We start from the raw sequence: 21,738 nt of genomic DNA, 5'->3' as shown, positions 1-21,738 counted from the left end.
CATCTGTGTCTGAGGTCAGCAATCATTTAGGCTGTAGGGAGGCCCAGCCTTTTGCTTCCATCCGTGCCTAGGATAGCTTAGAGATTGGGCTGTCCACCTCTGCAGAGAAGCAGAGAAATAAACGGTACCATGGCAGACCTGCAGACAGGAGAGTGTGCTGGGCTAGCTTCCACAGCCCTTGCGGGTGAGGGTATGCTGGGGATCGGATAGATTTAGAATGAGGCCCTGAGCGCTTGGCTGCTTCCCAGATCCTGCACACCCTGTCCAGGCCTTGACTGGGACAGGGTGGCCAAGGAGGGGCCCTCGAGCCATCTGACTGGGTTTGGAACTCAAATGTACCACTTACCAGCTATGTGACTCCAGGTAAGGTATGTCACCTCCTAGCTCAGTTTCCTCACCTATATAAACGGGATTGGCAATACTATAAAGCCTCTGCCTTATGAGGTTATTTGCTATGATGAGTAATGTAATCCATGTAGTTTTAATTTGTTAAAATGCATTCTATTCCCATTGATCCATCGTGTAATCTTAATGTATTGAAATGTGTACTCTTCCTCTTCGTTCGCTGTTTGTTTAGCAGCATGCTTAGAACAGGGCTTGGCATGTACAGTCAGCTGTCATTCAGCAGTCTAAACCTCCCCCAACCCCATGACACTGTGCTGTTAACAAAGAAAAAAATGAAAGGCAGAGAGGCTCGTTAGCACAGCTTGTACATGGCGAACTGTGGCCACAAACTGGAAGACTTGTGTGTCTCTGGTCTGTGTCATAGCTTAGTGGCTTAGAGCCGTGTATCTGTATCACCTCACAATTCACAGGGTGGGGGTGGGCCCCATTTCACTTTCTGCTCTTTGAGAGGCCACCAGCATGGCTAGGCTCATAGCTTTTCCTCTCCAGCACCTGTCTCCACCTGTGCATTCCCTAACCACGTCCCTCTGGATTCGCTGCGAAGCCTTTTGGGTTCTATCACGTATTCCCAGGGGCAGGGATTCACATACAAATATCGTGGACCATTATGCAGCTGACCACAGTGCACTTTTCACATGTTGGTAACCAGGACAGATGTTCTCTCTTTTTATTTATTTGTTTGTTTCTATTTCTCTATCTCTTTCTCTCTCTTTACCAAATTAATATGGCATCTTTGCTTTTTCATCATTAAATAGAAGATAGATAGATAGATAGATAGATAGATAGATAGATAGATAGATAGATAATAGGTAGGTAGATAGATGATAGATAGGTGGATGGATAGATGATAAATCAGAAATGATGAAGTGATAGTGACGTCCAGCTTACTGACTGCCCAAGTCATACACAAGTATTACTTCTGCCTGTCACCGGGCACTGTGAGGAGATGGAATGGCACAGCTACGCTTATTTTACAGGTGAGGAAACTGAGGCCTCAAAAGGCCATGTGGTCGTTAGAAGGGCTCACAGCTGAGAATGCAGACCTAGGGTGGGAACCCAGGCAGCCCCATGCGTCAGCTCACGCTTAACGATCTGAGCATTTGCCCAGGTGTCCATGAGCTCACATGAGGCCAGCAGAGGCCTCCCAGGCAGTCGTAAGGACGTCAAGGTACTGACACCAGATGGCCAGGGCTCCGAGGTGCCATTCTGACGGGCTTCTCTTGGACTAATGCAGGGAGTTACTCGCTGTCTGTTCGAGACTGTGACGCCCAGCACGGGGACACGGTGAAGCATTATAAGATCCGGACCCTGGACAGTGGAGGCTTCTACATCTCCCCGAGGAGCACCTTCAGCAGCCTGCAGGAACTTGTGGCCCACTACAAGAGTGAGTACTGCCCGAGGCCAGGCCCGCACATTTGACTGCAGAGCCTCAGCTGGTCCCCACTGCATGGTGCAGCCCAGCTGGGAGGCTACCGCCAGCCACAGCTTTAATTCCTGACACCTTGGCCGTATTTTACAAGGGTTGTTTGGTTCTAGAGAAGGAACCAGTCTGGTGTCTTCTAGGCAAGTTCTGGATCGCATCATCCCCCACGGAGAAGGGCCTGTCTCTCAGAATCTCAGTCACATGGGATTCTGCATGAAGCATCGAAGCGCTCCGAGGTCTCCTGACCAGCCATGTGGGGCGATCCTGAGGGATAGGCTTGTTGGACACCGGGGGTGGAGGGATAGAGGTAGCATCTCGTCCTGTTCTGCTCTTTGGGGAATGTACCATCTGCTGACTGGGCACTTTGTTTCAGAGGGGAAGGACGGGCTCTGCCAGAAGCTGTCAGTGCCGTGCGTGTCTCCCAAACCCCAGAAGCCATGGGAGAAAGATGCCTGGGAGATTCCTCGAGAATCCCTTCAGATGGAGAAGAAACTTGGAGCTGGGCAGTTTGGAGAAGTGTGGATGGGTAAGGGTCTGTGGCGAGAGCGGCACAGGGCCGTGCGGGGCGGGGCTACCAGTGCAGGGCTATCGAACCGCAGAAGGAGGTTTAAATAATAACCCCAGAGGGCCACTCCTCAGATAACAAACCAAATCACCTGCTGGGAAATCACTATTTTGCCTTTGTGGTCAGGCTTGAGGGTCAAAGAATTGCCCTCTAGGTCAATTGTCCAAGTCCTGGATGGCAAATAAATACCCTCTGTTGTGTGGAGCTGGGCAGCCTGCCTTTTGGAGCTGGCATACTCAGGAACTCTAGGGATGATGAAAATTCGTAGTGGCAGAAAGAATGTGAGTTTTCAGGTGGAGACTTAGCTGTTCAGATCATGGGCCACACAGTGACATTTCAGATGTGGTGGGGCGCCAGAAAGGCCTGACGCACCCCTGTGGTTATTGCCCCACTTTTAAAATCAGAAATTCCTGTTTCATGGGGAGGTAGGTGGTCACAATGCCTGACCTGCCGTGTTAACACTCTCCTGTGTGGCAGCTAGGAGAAGCAGCTCGTAGAGAAGCAAACATTAGGCCGGATAAAGCATGTTGGTTGGTTGGTTGCTTGCTTTGGTTTGGTTTTTAGGGACAGAGTTTCTTTGTGTAGTTGTGGCTGTCCTAGAACTAACTGTAGAATAGGCTGGCCTCGAACTCACCTACCTTTGCCTCCAAAATGCTGGGCTTAAAGGCATGTACCACCACACAGTAAGATTTAAAAGCTTGTGTTTCAACTACATTTACTGATAGCCCACTGTATGCCAGGTACTGAATAAAAGAATGAAACCATAAGGAAATGCAAGAAAGACAGATCTGAGTAGCAAAGTTGGGACCAATAAAAACAAAACAAAAAAGCTGTCCCTTGAGGCCCTATGCTCTCACTGCAGGAAGCCCACAAATCTGGATTTGATCTTCCTGACATCCAAAGCACACATGGAAAGAAAGAAGAGCCCTGAAGCAGGGTGGGATGGAGCAAGAGGACAGAGTGTGGCTGAAGACTTGAGGGACAGGTGTATGCAGGGTGGTTAGGGTATAAAAGCCAGAGTTAGGCCAGTCAGATGACTCGGCAGGTAAAAAGGCTTGCCGCAAAAGCCCAATGATCTGAGTTCAATCCCTGGAATCCACAGTGGAACACGGAGGCTGGCTGGCAAAGACTGTCCTCTGACCTACACACACACACACACACACGAGAGAGAGAGAGAGAGAGAGAGAGAGAGAGAGAGAGAGAGAATTTATTTTGTTTTTTAAAAAGCAAGACTGAATTTAGAGATCCAGGCCTATAATCCCAGCTACTATATTGAGACAGAAGGACTCAAGTTCAAGACCAACCTGGACAACTTAGTAAGACCCTGTTTCAAAATAAAAAGTGAAAGGGGACTGGGGACGTAGCTCAGTGGTCGAGCACTTTCCCAGCATGAGGCCCTGGCTCAGTCACTAGTTGTGTGTGTTGGGGGTGAACTTGGTAGATGACAAGGACAGAAAAGTGAGCATGGCCAGGTCAAGCAGGGCCTGTGGGGCATAGTGAGTCTGGAATTTATTTCAAGGCAGTTTTATTTAAAGGCAGTGTTAAACACTGTGTGGCAGGCTGTGCCACAATCTAATTAGTGGTTTAAGGGTTACTACTGTTACTGCTGTTAATTTACAGTGCTGGGAATCACGCTCTCAGGGCCTTGCATGTGCGGGGCAAGTGTTATGCCACCGAGCTCCCGTCTGGCCCTTGAGACATGGGCTGGCCTGGAGCTACAGGCCCTCCTGCTTCACAGCCTTAGGAGCTCCGGAGTGACAGATGCGTGCCCAAGCTCACACAGAAAGCTATTGTTCACTCTTGCAAACAGCTCTTCAGACTGGGTGCTTATTTTCATTTCACTTAAATGAGGAAAGCATGGCCCAGAGAACTGAGGTGGTTTGTTGAGTTGCTCTCTGCTAGGGAGCAGGGAACGGGTCTCCAGCCCAGAGCTGAGCCCACAGTGGTGCGCGCTCTCTCTATCTTAAAGGAGCAGGTGGGCAGGGAAGTTTCCTCGAGGAATGCTGGATCCTAACCCCCTTCCTTGCTCCGTGCTTTCTCCAGCCACCTACAACAAGCACACCAAAGTGGCGGTGAAGACCATGAAGCCAGGGAGCATGTCTGTGGAGGCCTTCCTGGCAGAGGCCAACCTCATGAAGACACTGCAGCATGATAAACTGGTGAAGCTGCACGCCGTGGTCACTCAGGAGCCTATCTTTATCGTCACGGAGTTCATGGCCAAAGGTGCGTGAGCTAGGCCAGACAGTGGCCCAAGCAGACTTCTTTCCAACTCAAAGATGACCTTGACCTGGCTCTCCTGGCACCACTAACAAATCCTCACAAAGCCATTGAACAGTCAGTCAGTGCACAGCCAGTGAACAGTCAGCCAGTGCACAGCCAGTGAACAGTCAGTCAGTGCACAGCCAGTGAACAGTCAGTCAGTGCACAGTCAGTCAGTGCACAGCCAGTGAACAGTCAGCCAGTGCACAGCCAGTCCAGCCTCCTGGCTCACAGAGTGAAATCACGTGATGGGCAGTTTACAGAGAGGAAGGGCAGGGCCTTCATAGCAGGGAGCGGGCAGTCTTTAAGACAACAGAAGAGGCACATGGCTTCCTGTGACTTGTATCTTAGAACCTTGGTGCTGGACTATAAAGAAACCCTGCTTGGAGTACTAAGGGACAAGAAGCCACATGGAGAGAGACCATAAAGATGAGACATCATCTTCAATGTTCCACCTCTATCATCACTCCTTACCGTGTGGGTCACCTAGCCTGCTATGACCAACCCACAGAATCATGGGAAATGTTCATGTCGTCACTTCAGGCTACTAAGCTTTGAGCTACCCTACGTGTGGTCATTCAGTATATCTCAGGAATGTTTGAGACAGGATTTCACCCTGTAGCCCAGGCTGCCCTGGCCTTCACAATGTAGCCCAGGCTAGCCTCGATCTCACAACAGCCCTCTGCCTCAGCCTCTCAAGTGCTGGGATTACAGCCTCACAAATGCTGTGTCTCCACACCTGGCTTTTCTGGATTTTTTTTTTTTAATTGTCGTTGTTGTTATTATTATTTATTTATTTTAAGAGAGTTATTCCATAGTCATTTTCAGTCCCTGCTCATTCTTGGATTAACATCTCACACAGCATCATCCAATGTGATTTGAAATCTCAAAACCTTTTCCATTTTCTAAATCTACAGTCAGCTGGCTTCCTAAAGCCAGGCCGCAGGCACCAAGTCTCATGAGGCTGCATCAATCAAAGAGTCCAACTAGCAACCAAAAAGTCCTTTCAGAGAAATTCAGGCTTTAGCACTCAGATAGTAGGAGCAGCAATAGACGCTTCTAACTCTAGCATCGTGGCTGGGCAGTGATGAAAGCCTGTAGCTGTGGCTCTTCTGCTAGCTGAAGTGGAAAGAGAGCTGGAGCCCAAGAATTGGAGACCATCCCGACAATATAGCAAGATGCCGTCTCAAAATGAAAGCTGGCTGGAGATGTAGCTCGGTAGTAGAGCCCTTGCCTAACATGTGAGGCCCTGGGTTCAGTCCCTGTACTGCAAAGACGAAAACCCTCTACCACTATGAAAACAATGTTTCCCTACGGACTAGCAGGCAGTGTTCCTTCTCACTCCCCTCTGCAGGAAGCCTGCTGGAGTTTCTGAAGACTGAAGAGGGGAGCAAGCAGCCATTGCCGAAGCTCATTGACTTCTCAGCCCAGGTAAGCTTAGGCCAATGACGGTCAGGAGAGGTGACGTCACTTGGGTGCTCTGTGTCCTTTGTGTGAATACCCACCCCTCCACATGTACATGGATCAGTTCCAGGACCCCACAGATCAAAATCTTGTGCATGCTCAAGTCCCTTATAGAAAATCAAGTATTACAAATAACCCAGGCACATTCTCCTGTGTAGTGCTTAACGCATCTCCGGATGATTTACAGAATCCAATATAAATGCATGTAAATAGCTGTCATTTTTTTGAAGGGGGGCTTTCGAGACAGCGTTTCTCTGTAGCTTTGGAGCCCGTCCTAGAGCTAGCTCCTGTAGACCAGGCTGGCCTCCAACTAACAGAGATCCGCCTGCCTCTGCCTCCCGAGTGCTGGGACTAAAGGTGTGTGCCACCACCGCCTGGTTTAGAAAAGATTAATTTTTAATTTTTTTTATATATGGATGTATGGGTCTTTTGCCTGCATGTAAGTCTGTGTGTCACATGCGTGCCTGGTGCTCTCAGATGCCAGAAGAGGGAATCAGATCCTCTAGAACTGGAGTTACAGATGGTTGTGAGCCACCATGCAGCAATGGGACCCAATCCAGGTTCTCTGGAAGAGCAGCCAGTGCTCTTAACCACTGAACCATCTTTCCAATTTCTGAAATCATTTTGTTGCTTGGTTGGTTGTTTTGTTTTGGGTGTGAGGCATGGAACCTAGGGCCTTGCACATCCAGAGAAGGCTCTCCCTCTGAGTTACAGGGAAGTTATCCATCCTTTATGTAACAGATCACCTCAAGACTTAGTAGCCTGAAATAATAACTTTGAATATTTTCCATGATTCTTTGGACTGACTGTAGCAGGCTAGGTGAACCACTTTGTGAACCGAGGGGACCTAAGTAGAATGTCCAAGGTAATCCTTATAATTTCTCTCTGTGTGGCCTCTCATCACTCAGTATTGCCTGTCCTGGAACTCACTCTGTAGACCAGGCTGGCCTCGAACTCACAGAGATCCGCCTGCCTCTGCCTCCCAAGTGCTGGGATTAAAGGCGTGCACCATCACTGTCTGGCATCACTCAGTATTTCAACACAGCTTCTTTATAGGCCAGCATGAGAGCTCCAAGAGGGACCCAGCCAGGGAGCAACTGGTGGCTAAGCCTCTGTTTACATTGACTTGTCAGTACCCCATTGGCCAAAACCAGCCACAGCAGCAATACCAGAGCCAGTGCTGGACAAGAGGGGTGGATCCTGGCAAGCAAACAGAGTCTGCTCACAGGAAGGTAGCTGCCATCCCATTTTACAGTCCTGAAATTGAGGTGTGAAGAATGTGAGGGCACGATGGCGAATGGCTGTAATCCTAACATTCAGGAGGCAGAAGATGGACAATCGGGAGTTCCAAGATAGATCTGAGCTACTAATTGTCAAAAAAAAAAAGAAGAAGAAGAAGAAGAAGAAGAAGGTTAAATACAGATAAGGAAACTGAGCTGGACAGACAGTGGTGATGCACACTTTTAATCCCAGCACTTGGGAGGCAGAAAGACAGGAAGATCTCTGTGAGTTCAAGGCCAGCCTGGTCAACAGAGCTAGTTCCAGGACAGGCTCCAAAGCTACAGAGAAACCCTGTCTCGAAAAACCAAAAAAAAAAAAAAAAAAAAGGAAACTGAAGCCCAAGGAGGTTTTGCAGCTCTGCAGCTGGCCTAAGTTGCAGGGCTGATTAGGGGAGGGGTGGGTAAAACAACCGTGAAAATGGCAAACACCGCTGCCTCGTACAGTTCTCTTGCGTATGAGCCAAGGGAATTAACCATGGGCTCTCTCCACCTACCACCCTTCATGGCCCTGGCTCACAGTCTGAAGAGCAGAATCCAGCAAAGAGAAGGGACGTGCAAGCCTTGGGAACACATCTTAAAACCCCATTTAAGATAAACAAGCATAACAAAAATGGTTCAGTGGGACAGAGTTTTGCTAGGTGCATGGCACCCTGGGTTCTAGTCCCAGCGCTATACAAAAAAAAAAAAAGACACACTCTTTGTCATTTGTCCTGCCCTCTTGACACAACATAGACGCTGTTTTCCTCCAACCCTGTCTCATGCTCTTTGGTCTCTGTGGAGAAACATGGCGGACAGTGGTGCTATGGAAATGCATGGCTTGGTCCAGGAGCCATCAGGGAAAGAGTCACCAGGAAGTAGTCTCTAGGAGGCTCCTGGGGATTAGAAATTCTGCACATGCAGAGGAATAGGAAAGAGGGTCTCGACAAAAGAAAACGCCAGTACAAAAGCCCAAAGAGAAAATAAAGGGGCTGAGCCTGGTCAAACAGAGCTTCGGGGTGGTACAGGTGAAAGGGATATGGCGTGCAACCCAGTGGGAGCTGAGGAAATTTGCGGCTGAGCAAATTTGAGCCTGGTGGTGAGGCCCAGGTCATAACTCATTTGAGTATGCAAATACCAGAACCACGGGCAAAGTCTAGCCAGAGGCTCTACTTCCAGAGCCCTGAATGCCAGAGGCGTATGGAAATCAAGGCCTGGCACTGCTGTCCCAGTGACCCCAATCCTCCAGGAACAACAGTGTGACCTGTTACTAAAGTAGAACAATCAAACCAGCAGGAGCCTTGCCAGACAAGAGTCAAAGGCTGCAGCATGAGCTCCTGTTGGGGCTGGGGATGTAGCCGAGTCAGTAGAGTGCTTACCTAGTACACATGAAGTCCCAGACTTGACCCCCAGCCCCCCATAAACCAGCCATGGTGGTGCACATCTATAATCTGAACACTTGAGAGGCCGAAGCAGGAGGACCAGACGTTCAAAGTTATCCTCGGTAGTTTAGTGAGTTCTAGGTCAGCCTGGGCTACATAAAACTGTCTCAGAAGCCGGGCGATGGTGGCGCACACCTTTAATCCCAGCACTTGGGAGGCAGAGGCAGGCGGATCTCTGTGAGTTCGAGACCAGCCTGGTCTACAAGAGCTAGTTCCAGGACAGGCTCCAAAACCACAGAGAAACCCTGTCTCGAAAAACCAAAAAAAAAAAAAAAAAAAACCTGTCTCAGAAAATAGAGTCACACGCTCCCTGTCACTGCTAAAGAAAACAAACAAGGCAAGAGACTTGGCCACACTGTTGGCATTACTAGCCACCTGCCACCTCTGAAATGACTCTATATGGAAGACAATGTCCTTACCTGTGGGACAATCTTAGAGGTCAATCTCCCTAGGAACCCTGGGAGACAGGCTCAAGGTCACAGAGCTTGGGAATCAAGATGAGCAGGTCCAACCCTGGGGCTATTTAGCCATGATCTTCCATTACCCCCAAGTTTATTTAGTTAGTTAGTTAGCTAGTTAGTGTTCCGGCCCACAGTGAGCTCATGTAAGAACCAGGGACATATGAGTGTCAGCCAGAGGAAAAGCACTAGGCACAGAGGGTGGATGGACTCAGCAAAGCCATAGCTCACAGCCCTGCTTCTGGAACTTACGTGTTATGTATCTATGGGCTGGTTATTTACTTCTCTGGGCTCTCATTTTCCCTCCTATAGAAAGAGATAGCAAAACTACCTCCCCAAGCCATAGTAAAAAAAAGAAAGAAAAAGAAAAGAAAGAAAAAGAAAAGAGAAAGAAAGACACTTCTCTGTTTATTAGTTTATAGTAAATAATCTGCAGTATCATCACCCTAATAACTTTTCAAGCTATTCTCCTAAGGATGCCCTATAAATTTTCCACACTCTCCAGGTCAAAACCCGTCTTCCTCCACTACAACCTCTATTTCAGACAAAATCAGTCTTGAGATTGCATTCAGCAGTTGGGCCTGTTTCCACTGCCTTTGCCGCCCCCTGCTGTTCATTCTTTGGAAGTGCACTACCTGGTCCCTTCTGGCTTTACATTTACAGGCCGGCTCTGCTGTGGTCTGTCTGATCAAACTCTGCCTCCCCGGGTTCCGCAGATAATCTACTCTGGGATATCCAGTGTCAGCCGGGTTTGAAGCTGATAGTCAGGGCAAGAATCTCTGTAAAGTGGATCATGATGGTTCTACTTCCACAAAGCTCCCAGGCAGTTTTGTAAATTGTACATGCTGCCTTTTGGCAACCAAGATTTATCTTCCATCTCTTTTGTCCTAACCTTTGTAAGTAAGAAAATCTCTAAGTCACAGCCACGTATCTTTCTACCAGAAGCTTCCAGAATAAGAATTCTTCACACTGACCGCACGCCATGGAATGGCCAACTCGGCTGCCATCCCGGCTGAGATCTAACACTGTAAGTCAGTATACAGCACATGGAGGAGCTGGTGCTGCAGAACCAGATCCAGGAGCACATACATCATAGCCACCGAAGATGAAAAACTGAAGCATGGCTCTGATCAAAGATGGCAGCGGCTTCAACACCTGCTGCAGGCCAGTGGAGGAGCTTCAAGAAGCCTGAGAAACCCATGGCGGCTCAGTGGAGAGACGCTCAGTGCAGGAGGCATCTGCAGAGCCCACAGTATCTGTGGAACAACTTTTTTAAAAGCAGGTCCTATGGGAAGATGCTTTAAAGGAATGGGCTCACGAAATTGGAAGATGGAAGAGCAGAGCCACACCTAGAGAATGATGGAACAAAGATGTAGAGATGCCGGGAATGGGAGCGATGTGGGAGAGCGCCATGGGACAAGGAGAGAGTTTCGGCACAGCAGCACTGCCCTCAGGCTGCGAGCCTTGGGCCTGCCAGCATCAAGAGCGGGGAGGGGTGCAGTGGACTGGAGTTCTCTCAGATCCTGCCCCTGGATGCCCTGCCTTGTCACTAGATCACCCTGACTCTGGGCAACAGCCAGATAGCAACAGCCAGATATCCAAAACAAGTCTCGGCGATAGTCCAGTATTTACGGTGCTTCAGAAATCAGATACCTTGGACCAGATCAATGACTCATTGCAATGAATATTTTCACATAAAGCTGTTTCCATGTATGTATGTATAGTGTGTGTGCGTGTGTGCGTGTGTGTGCGTGTGTGTGTGCGCGTGTGCGTGCGCGTGTGCATGCTGTGCAACCCACTGCAGTTTTCAGCGCCACTTCATCAAATGTGTGATGGACAGGTGGGCAAGAGGGAGGAACAGAGCAGCACTGTGCGATGGAGAGAGGCAGCGATAGAGATGCGACATCGGTGACAGGTGTGGGAGAAGCCTACGGTGGACAGGGACAGGGCAGCATGGCATTGCTGAGTAGGGCTGACAGAGTAGTGCAGCAGCCTGGGCTTGTGCAGGCTCTTTCCTGAGCACACTGCCCAGTGGCACGATCGACCTGACTCTGAGCAACAAGATGTCCAAGATGAAGAGCAGCTCATTCTCTGGACTGGGCCTCCTATCATCCATGTTGCCCCCAAAGGCCTTGTCAGTATCCATGGCTCATGCTACAGCTGGAGAACATGCTGGTATCTGTGGTCCGTGCTGCCCCTCCATCCACATTGATGTCTGAGATCCTTAGGGATGTCGGTGGTCTGTGCCACCATGGAGACCATATTGATGTCTGTGGTCCATGCTACTACTGAGGGCCATATGGATGTCCATGGTCTGTGTTGCCAGTAAGGGCCATGAGGGTGTCGGTGGTCCACGCTATAGCTGAGGGCTGTGCTGATGTCTGTGGTCTGTGTTACCATGGAAGGGCATGTGGATACCCTTGGTCTTGGCTACCACCTAAGCCATGCTGATGTCTGTGGGCTGTGCTACAGCTGAGGGCTGTGCTGGTGTCTGTGGTCCATGCTACAGCTGAGGGCTGTGCTGATGCCCGTGGTCTGTGTTACCATGAAGGGCATGTGGATACCCTTGGTCTTGGCTGCCGCCTAAGCCATGCTGATATCTGTAGCCGTGCTACAGCTGAGGCTGTGCTGATGCCCATGAGCTGTGCTGCCCCTGGAGGATATGTTGAGGTCTGTGTCTAAGTTTGGTGTGAAAAGTCCTTCTGTATATGTGTTGCTTTTATTGGTTAATAAAGAAGTTGCTTTCGGCCAATGGCTTAACAGAATATAGTCAGGCTGGAAGAGATATAGAGAGAGTAGGTGGAGTCAAGGAGAAGCCATGTAGCCACAGCCAGAGACAGAGGTGCCAGAACCTTGCCAATAAACCATGAGCCTCGTGGTAAAATATGAAATAATAAAAACGGGTTAACTAAAGATATAAGAGTTAGCTAGCAATATGCTTAAGTGATTGGCCGAGCAGTGACTTAAATAATATAGTTTCTACATGATTATTTCAGGAGTATGGGCAGCCAGGAAATGAAAAAGTGGCCTCCTACAACACGTTACTACCAAAGACCATGTAGATGGCTGTGGTCTTTGCTGTTACCTGAAGTCAAGTTGATGTCCATGGCTGTGGGGCCACCAAGGGGCATGATGGTGTCTGGGGTCTGTGTGGCAGCCAAAGTCCATGTTGATTTCCATGGTCTGTACTGCCACTGGAGACCGTGCTGAGGTCCACGGTCCATGCTGTGAATGTCTGTCGTCGTCCATACTAGTGCCAGAAACCATGTGGAAGTCCATGATCCATGTTGTCACTGACTGTAAAGAGTAAGGAAGCTACTTTTGCAGTAGTATTGATGAGTGCAGACTCACAGTTGAGAAAGAGGAACATAAAAGGCTTCCGTGACAACCTCTTCCCCAGCCCCGCTGTCCCCTCCCCCACAAAAAAAAAGAAATCGTCTAGATAGGAAGCCATTGATAGGATGCTGAAGTGTAGCTCCTCGTAGCTGGTGCCTTCTGGCAGGGTGAGGGTTGGGAAGGACGCGGTTGTCTTTAGGGGCTGGCCGCTGAGAGTTCAACCATGCTAGTGAGTACACGGGCAACACAAAATAGACTTGGGTTTATTTTCTTTTATTTTTTTTTCTTCTTTCTTTCTGGGAGGAGCTTACAAGGGTGGACCTGGGAGGACTGGGAAGTGTGATCAGAGTGCATTATATGAAACTCTCAAACAATCGATAAAAATGTTATGTTGGAAAAAAAGATTTCTTTCCAATTCTTTACCAAAATTAAGCATGTGAGAGTGACGCTGTCTCTTCCCGGTGCAGATCTCAGAGGGCATGGCCTTCATTGAGCAGAGAAACTACATCCACCGAGACCTCCGGGCTGCCAACATCTTGGTCTCTGCATCCCTGGTGTGTAAAATCGCTGACTTCGGCCTGGCACGGGTCATTGAGGACAATGAGTACACAGCTCGGGAAGGTAGGAAATACTGCTCTCCTGGAAGGGCTGTGAGACAATGTAGTGGACACCTGGAAGAGAGATCGGAAAGGGCAGAGATCTGACCTAGACTAACCCTTGCATCAGGCTTGGCTGGCTCCTTCTTTGCGCACACTAGTTGACAGAATACCCAGCAAAGGCTACTTCAGGAAGGCTTTAACTGGCTTATAGTTAGAGAGCACAGTCCATCCTGGTGGGTCAGGAAGAGTATAGAACTGGTCACACTGATAGACAGATGCTGGTGTTCAGCTCGCTTTTTTTATGTGGTCCATAGCCCACGGAATGGTGCTGCCTACAGGCAGAATGGGTCTTGGCACCTCAATTAACCCTATGTAGGAAGTCCCTCACAGACACGCCCAAGGGCTCTTCTTCTAGGTGATTCCAGAGCCTGCCAGGATGATAACACTAATGGCACACAGACTTGAAGAGGAACATTTCAGATCAGATTGAAGTGACGACTTCGGCAAATACAGGTAGCAGAGAGAGGTGAGAGTAACTTTATGTGTAGGAGACAAAAACAGAGCGATCTAAATGTCCACAGACAGGACGAGCATATCAACCGCGTCACCCACAGAGTGTGGCATCATGCAGCAGCGAAAAAACCCACACCAGGGGCTGGAGAGGGCACGGGGGCTAGAGAGGGCACGCAGAAGCACAGACTTGGCTAACACAGAAGGCCTTAGGTTCCACTCCCATCACATCACACTCCAATGCCACCTGCAGCTAAAGGGGAGATGTGACATCCAAATGAAAGTAGTGAATCTAAACAGAGCAGACGCCAGGAGGTTCCACAGGCAGGGAATCCAAAACCAGGCAAAAGTCATTTGTGAAGCTCATATTGTTCCTCCTAAATAGCCCCAGACTGTCTAAATAAAAAGGAAAGGCTTTAACTCTAACATAGCAAAACTGTACACAATAAGAACAATTGGGGTTGGTGAAATGGCTCAGCGATTAAGAGCACTGGCTGTTCTTCCAGAGGACCTGGCTTTAATTCCCAGCACCCACATGGCAGCTCACAACTATCTGGAACTCCAGTTTCAGGGAATCTGGCACCCTCACACAGACCCGCATGCAGGCAAAATATCAATGCACATAAAATTAATAAATATTTTTAAAAAGCCAATCCAGCAGTCAGGAGGCAGAGGCAGGTGGATCTCCGTGAGTTTAAGGCCAGCCTGGTCTACGGAGCAAGTTCCAGGACAGCCAAGACTGTTACACAGAGAAACTCTGTATTGAAAATAAATAAATAAATAAATAAATAAATAAATAAATAGAACAATTATCAGGTAAGAATTACATTTGCAGTGCCCAGTCCATTTGTATTTAGCAAGTTCACAGAAATTTCTCTGTTATCTGTCCTATCTTGATGAGTCCTAAGTTTTATCCCTAAACCACTTTCTATCATAACTTTTATTACCATCCTAAAAATATCCTTTTAGACCTTAAAACATTTTCTTAGATAAACAACTTAAACTTTTATGTCACTGAACCTTACAAACTTTACATCTCTTATGTAAACATCTTTACTAAATTTTGTAAAAAAGAAAATGATATAACTGTCTAGTCTTCAACCCCTCAGAGACCCAAGGAGGATATAGTATTACCCGAATAAACAGGAAATGCAGAGCAAACAACTTACAAAACTACAGAAATGACAGAAACAGCTGACTGCCCGGGCAGTCACCCAAGTCTCCTCGGCAACACTGGGGCATCCATTTTCAGCCTACAGGTCTAGAATATCTGACAGACTTTTCTGAGAAGCAGAAATTTTGAGAAGGACTGTCCTACCTTGTCTCGGCAAAGTTCAACAGTTGTTTTCTTTTGTGTCCTGTTTGTCCAATTTAGACAGCAGCACAGTGTCAGCAGTTAAGACAAGGACAGTTTCTTGCCCAGTGGCTAACTTTGCCACAAATGAAAGCAAACTCCATATGAAGGTTCTTTGATGCCCATCATCCTCTCTGAAATAGATTGGTGCTGCCAGGAACAGACATGTCTCACTGTCATGAAAAGACTTATGTTACTAAAACATCTTTTTTAAAAAAAGATTTATTTATCTATTATGTATACAGTGTTCTTCCTGCACATATGTCTGCAGACCAGAAGAGGGCGCCAAATCTTATTACAGATGGCAATGAGCCACCATGTGGTTGCTGGGAATTGAACCCAGGTCCTCTGGAAGAGCAGCCAGTGCTCTTAACTGCTGAGCCATCTCTCCAGCCCCATTACTAAAACATCTTAAATGTCATATCTGTAGATTTCTGAAGTGTTTGAATACTATCTAAAATATATGTCTGACTTTGAAAATATACCTAACATGATTACAAATTTGATTGTTATAGATGACTAACTACTAACCTGCATTTCTTAATTGTCCTAAATAGTTTATAGTAGTAGCCTTCAAGGACTAGAACTTTACATTTTTAGATGAACTACATAGGTATAATAGCTTAAACAAGAGTATAAACATATATACAGTATGCTAAAACAAAAATAACCTTAAATTTGTAGCCTATGTATCAATGTACAAAACTCCTTAAACAAGAGTAGAAACATGTATAAAGTATTTTCTAACAAAACAATCTTAAATTGGTATCCATATACAAAAATCCATACCAATGTAAAATAATAGAGATTAATAGTTGCTTTTTAGTTTAAAAGTAGATTCAATAATCTACCCTTTTATCCTATCATTCTTATATGCCCCCTTTTATGTATCTTTCAAAAAGATATCCCTGAATCTAAGTTCCTTTGCTTAGTTTCCTTCCTGACCATGACCAATAAATAGCTTGCAACCAACCCCCCAAATGATGATAAACATCCACAACCCACCAAATGACCAAAAACACTCACCCCATCTCTTGGGAATGTGTGCATTGTGTTCTTAAAATTGCTTCCTGGTGTCTGGGAGCAAGAACATCTTTAGGAAACCCTGGAAAATGAGATAAAGTCCAAGCCCTGGGAGAGCTTGCTGTTGTCCAGTCTCAGTGTGATGGGAAAGTACAAGACTTATTTGAAGTCCTGACTGGAGTAGTCTATGAGGCTGGACCATTTTAACTAAGTGCTTTGAAGTTGTCCTGAGCAGTTTGTTGTCTGAAGCTGATCTTTGGGTGGTGTTTGTTAGCTTAGCGGTGTTATCACAATCTAGGTGGATTCATCGTTGCAGGGCCCCATCATCTCCCTGGAGATCTCAGAGGCCTTTCCCGGGGAATGGTCATGGTTCACTGCAGAAAACTTTAACATTTTCAATGTCATATGCAGCAGATCTCCAAAAGGTTACAGGACCACAATCTGTTAATTACATTCAGGTACACAAACCTAGTTCCTAGTTACCTGCTTCAGTCTCAAGCCTAAAATCAGGTATAGGAAGCTAAATGAAGCTTATTTCTGGAATTCGTTAGTACTCTATATGACCATTAATATCGTGACAGAAAGTTTAAATATATATCTTATAAGTTTTGAGATAATATTTATACCTTAATAAAAGTATCAAAGAATCAAATAGAAATCAAAGGATGATGAGATTAATGGCAATTGAATAGTTCCATAAATTGTATTTTCTTCTATCCCATACCAGGTGGTTCTTCTGACCTGAGACAGAGATTTTGATTTTTCCTTTAACAAACGTGTGAGTTTAGAGAAGGGGAGAGCCATGCTCCAACTCCAAAGCCAGCTTTAATTTTTAATTGAATCAGGACCAAAAAAGGCCCATTTGCCTTCTGTCTGTGGAGGAGTTACAAAGATAGCTTCGTGTGACAGAGTGGCACAGGTGGGAGGCCTTGGTCACTGGTGCTGGCAGTGACACTGGCCCTTTACCCAGGCAGGACCCAACCCTAAGAGCCATTAGCGTCAACATGGCAGTTTAGACTGCAGCGAGAGTCTGGGGCTAAGTGACCCCAGTTTCATCCCTGGGTCCTGGTTAAGCCACTTCCTTCCCCTGATGCCGCTGCTTTCATGATAAAGTCAGTCAGGTTTATGTCCAGCTCTGAAAGGCTCCCATGCTCGTGGTTGCTTAGGGTGATGTGTGCCTTGCTGATATTAGGTCATTAGAAATGGTGGCTTAGCTTCTCAGCCTATGGGATCACCAGATGCCCTGCTGAAGTCTTTAAGATGGAATTGCTTGAAGATTTCTAGCTGTTTCCACCCCACAGCCCTGCTGTTTGGCAGCTGCTGGTCCTGCCCCTCAGCATTCAGCCTGTGCTCTGCCAGCCATGATGGGACATGGACGGCAGGTGGCAGCAGAGAGTGCTTAAGAGCAGAGGAGGGGAGCATGAGCTCCAGAATTGTGATTTCCACATTGTGAGGGCACAGAAATAGTTGCAAAGGGGGGCACATGCCTCCAATCAAGGCCTTAGGGAGGTGGAGGCAGAAGGATCAAGAGTTCAAGATCATCCTGTCTAGTCTCTGTAGTGAACTGAGGCCAGCCTGTCTACATGAGAGCCTGTCTCATCAAATGAATGACTGGAGGCTGGAGAGACAGGCTGCTCTTCCAAAAGCACTGAGTTCAATTCCCAGTAACCACATGGTGGCTCACAACCCTATAATGAGATCTGGTGCCCTCTTCTGACATGCAGGCAGAACCACTTTATACATAATAAATAAATAAATCTTTTAAAAAAAAATTGAATGAATGAGCTGGGCAGTACATGTCTTTAATTCCAGCACTCAGAGGCAGAAGCAGACAGATCTCTGTGAATTCAAGGCCAACCTGGTCTACAGAAACCTGTAGGACAGGCTCCAAAGTTACACCGAGAAACCCTGTCTCAAAAAATCAAAAAAAGAAAGAAAGAAAGAAAGAAAGAAAGAAAGAAAGAAAGAAAGAAAGAAAGAAAGAAAGAAAGAAAGAATATACACCCCTTTGGATATTGATCTCGTTCCCAGTCTGATGATATGCTGTCCTCCCTCATGATGCTAAGCCAGAGCAGTGAGCTACAAGTCTGATTTAGTCACCAGGGGAAACAAAGAAGCCATGGTGGGAAGTTGCTGAACTGAGTGTTAATTGTGCTAAGTGGTCAAGGCAATTTTGACTTCTGGTTCTTGCCTCACAGTGGGTTTATCAGAGAATAATCGTAAACCAAGGAGCGGCTACAGACCACGTTCACCAATCAGACTGTAATTCAGACAAATACCCACAAACAGCTAACCAAACCCATTCTAGAGGGAAGGAGGGAGTAGGGAAGGAACACCCAGTGACTAGGGCAAACCTCGGGCAGCAGCTGGAATCCTCTCCTGCATCCCATGGCTGGGGAGGTGAGCTTAGGTATCAGCTGTTGCCTGGACTCAGGCCCCCTTGAAGCTCCTCCATCCCCAAAGACCACTAGGACCCCACTTCTCAGAGTTATAATTCACAAGGGGTCAACTGAATTAAGGAGGAGAGACAGCACCTGCATTATCTCCCTCTGCCCATTACCCCTTGCTTCAGCTGTCCATCCTCGAGACAAATGTGTCTTGATACCACGGATCTGGGAGGCTCATTGCAGGGACATCGCTGTTTGCAGGGGGCAACAGGAGCCCCTGTCCTGACTCCTCTCACCCTAGCAGAGTCCCAGCCCTCAGTGCTCCCCAGACTCACCCTGACTCTGCTCTGCCCAACCCTGCAGGAGCCAAGTTCCCCATCAAGTGGACAGCCCCTGAAGCCATCAACTTTGGTTCCTTCACCATCAAGTCAGACGTCTGGTCCTTTGGTATCTTGCTGATGGAAATTGTCACCTACGGCCGGATCCCTTACCCAGGTAGGGAAAGGGACATGGGTTTAGGGGTTTGTCTAGAGCCCAGTCTGGTCATGGCCATCTTGTCAGAGGTACCACCATCCACCATTCCTCAGCCTGCACGTAAGGATTGGTTGTTGGCTATCTCTTTTTTCGCACACCCTATTGCACCTAAGCAATCAGAGCTCAACTATTTGAGAAGGAAGTAGATGAGATCTGGGGAGGTCAGAACTGGCAGGGCCTGGATATGGTGAAGAATGTATGTGCTCACGGAAGTGTCTATGAAGCCATGAGATGGCAGACGACTGGAAGGAAGTCAAAGGATTTTTTTTTTTTTTGAGACAAGATCTTACTATGTAGACCTGGCTGGCATGGAACTTGCTATGCAAACCATCTGCATCTGCCTTCCAAGTGCTGGGACTAAAGGTGTACACCACCACACCTGAATGATTTTTATCTTTAAGATAAAATCTTAAGTATGATTGAGAGTGGAAAGATGGATCAAAGATTAAAAGTACTTACTACTCTTGCAGAGGATGGGGTCCAGTTCCCAGTACTCAGGTGGCAGCTCACAACCATATATCACTCCAGTTCCATGGGATCTGGTGTCTTTTTCTGGCCTCCAAGGGACACCAGCATATATATGGTGTATATATGCACATATATATATACACACAAAATAAAAATAAATAAATGTGAAGGGCACAGGCTTTGGTTCGTGTGAATGGATGAGAGTATGTGAACAGGTGTCACCAGGCACCTGGGTACAGGGTGGTACACTGGCAGCAGAGATAAGCTGATGAACTGGGGGCACCTGGGTACAGGGTGGTACACTGGCAGCAGAGATAAGCTGATGAACTGGGGGCACCTGGGTACAGGGTGGTACACTGGCAGCAGAGATAAGCTGATGAACTGGGTCACATTTCAGAAGAAGCAGAGATAGTAAAGGAGGGCTGTCTTGGCATTGAAGCAGCTTCGGACATTTGTGTTGATTCACTAAGGGTGGTATATAGATATCCAGGTAAGACATTTAAGGTTTCTTTGGTTCTTAATCTGCTTTTAATCATTGAACCATTTCTTCACCAATCCTCCAAGTTAAAAAACAAAACTAAAAATAAAAGTAGAGTTGGTGATCATAAATACTTCATGGTTGTATTTATAGATAACAAATGTAAACTTAAGTAGAATAAGGAAATGATCCTATTTAGAGCCTTGAGTCTGGCCACTTGTTTTGTGGGTATACTAGTAAAATCCAGGCAGAAGATTATATAACCTACATCCATTCAGATGCCTGAGACTGTAATTAAAAAACAGCCACAGGAGTGCACACCTTTAATGCTAACCGAGGCAGAGGCAGGTGGATCTCCGTGAGTTTGAGGCTTTCTGGTCTACATAGTGAGTTCCAGGATCAGAGCTACATTGGGAGACCTTGTCTCAAAAATAAATGAAGACAGGGGCTGGAGAGATGGCTCAGCCCTTTAGAAGACTGGCTGCTCTTCTAGAGCTCCCAGATTCAATTCCCAGCACCCACATGGCAGCTCACAACTGTCGGTAACTCCAGTTCCAGAGAATCTGATACCTTCATACAGGCATACATGCAGGCAAAATGCCAATGCACATAAAATAAAAATAAAGATAGATGATAGACAGACAGACAGACGATAGAAAAAATGACAACCAAGAGTGGTGGAAATAGGTTGGTTTATGCTCTGCCTCGTATGAGATTGGTATGGCTTGGTGGCTGGACAAACTCAGCAAGTGCACAGCTATCAAGGCCTAGTTTCTGTATCTTCCCCATATAGTCAGATGGTAATGACAGCTCCATTTGCCACTACACACACACACACACACACACACACACACACACACACTAAATTCCACCCTCTTTCTCAGGCATGTCAAACCCAGAGGTGATCCGGGCACTAGAGCATGGGTACCGGATGCCTCGACCAGAGCACTGCCCAGAAGAGCTCTATAATATCATGACCCGGTGCTGGAAGAACCGACCAGAGGAACGGCCTACCTTTGAATACATCCAAAGTGTGCTGGATGACTTCTACACAGCCACTGAGAGCCAGTATCAGCAGCAGCCTTAATGGGCAGGCCATGAGCAGAGCCAAGCCCCAGAGCCAAGCCCCCGGAGTGCCTGTGACGTCCTTAACCTCTGGGCCCACTTCCAGACACCAACCCCCCCGCCCCTGCTTTACGCGCTCCAGCCCCAGACTGTCCAGCTGTCGAGTGGGGGAGGGGGTGGACTTCACAACCTCTTCTTGACTCTAGTCGTCTGCAATCTGCCATTCTCAGGGCCTCCAAGTTGGTATTTGTTATTTGCCTGAGATGATTGAATCCAAGCTATAGCTGCGGTTTAAATGGGAAGCTTAAAATAGTATTTAAATAAAGATACGAATGTCAAAGGCTTTTCTCAAAGGTCAGCTTCTCTGTTCCAAATGTCTATTTGCCTTCTTGCTGTCTGACATATAGAGAGAAGAAGGACCTTCCCAGAGACCAGAAGTGCGAAGAAAAGAGAGAATCTAGGTGGGGAGATGGCTCAGTCCATAAAATGCTTGTCCTGCAAGGACAGGGATCTGAGCAACCTCCAGAACTCACCCAAAAATGCTGGTGTGAGGTGTGCATTTGCCATTCCTGTGCAGGGGTGGAGACCAGAGGACGCCTAGGGCTCGATATCCAGGTAGTCTAGCCTGATTGGTGAGCTCCAGATCGGAGAGAGACTCATCTCAAAGGAGACAGACTGCATCTGACCTCTACACACATGCACACACATGTGC

At 47.3% G+C, this 21,738-nt stretch overlaps 1 protein-coding gene across 2 annotated transcripts in view; it reads left to right on the top strand.

Annotated features, from left to right (window-relative positions):
• Hck (HCK proto-oncogene, Src family tyrosine kinase) overlaps positions 1-21,346 on the top strand; it is a 64,901-nt gene extending 43,555 nt beyond the window's left edge. For both annotated transcript variants that reach the window (XM_057780596.1, XM_057780597.1), the window contains exons 7-13: positions 1,640-1,789; positions 2,202-2,354; positions 4,437-4,616; positions 6,007-6,083; positions 13,076-13,229; positions 18,845-18,976; positions 20,846-21,346. In XM_057780596.1, the coding sequence (XP_057636579.1) occupies positions 1,640-1,789; positions 2,202-2,354; positions 4,437-4,616; positions 6,007-6,083; positions 13,076-13,229; positions 18,845-18,976; positions 20,846-21,048 (1,049 nt within the window). In that variant the 3' untranslated portion in view covers positions 21,049-21,346. The remainder of the gene's footprint in view (positions 1-1,639; positions 1,790-2,201; positions 2,355-4,436; positions 4,617-6,006; positions 6,084-13,075; positions 13,230-18,844; positions 18,977-20,845) is intronic.
• Positions 21,347-21,738: the final 392 nt, after the last annotated feature.

This window comes from Chionomys nivalis, chromosome 9, assembly GCF_950005125.1.
Source record: "Chionomys nivalis chromosome 9, mChiNiv1.1, whole genome shotgun sequence".
NCBI classification, from domain to species: domain Eukaryota; kingdom Metazoa; phylum Chordata; class Mammalia; order Rodentia; family Cricetidae; genus Chionomys; species Chionomys nivalis.
This window is presented reverse-complemented; position numbering and strand designations above follow the sequence as displayed.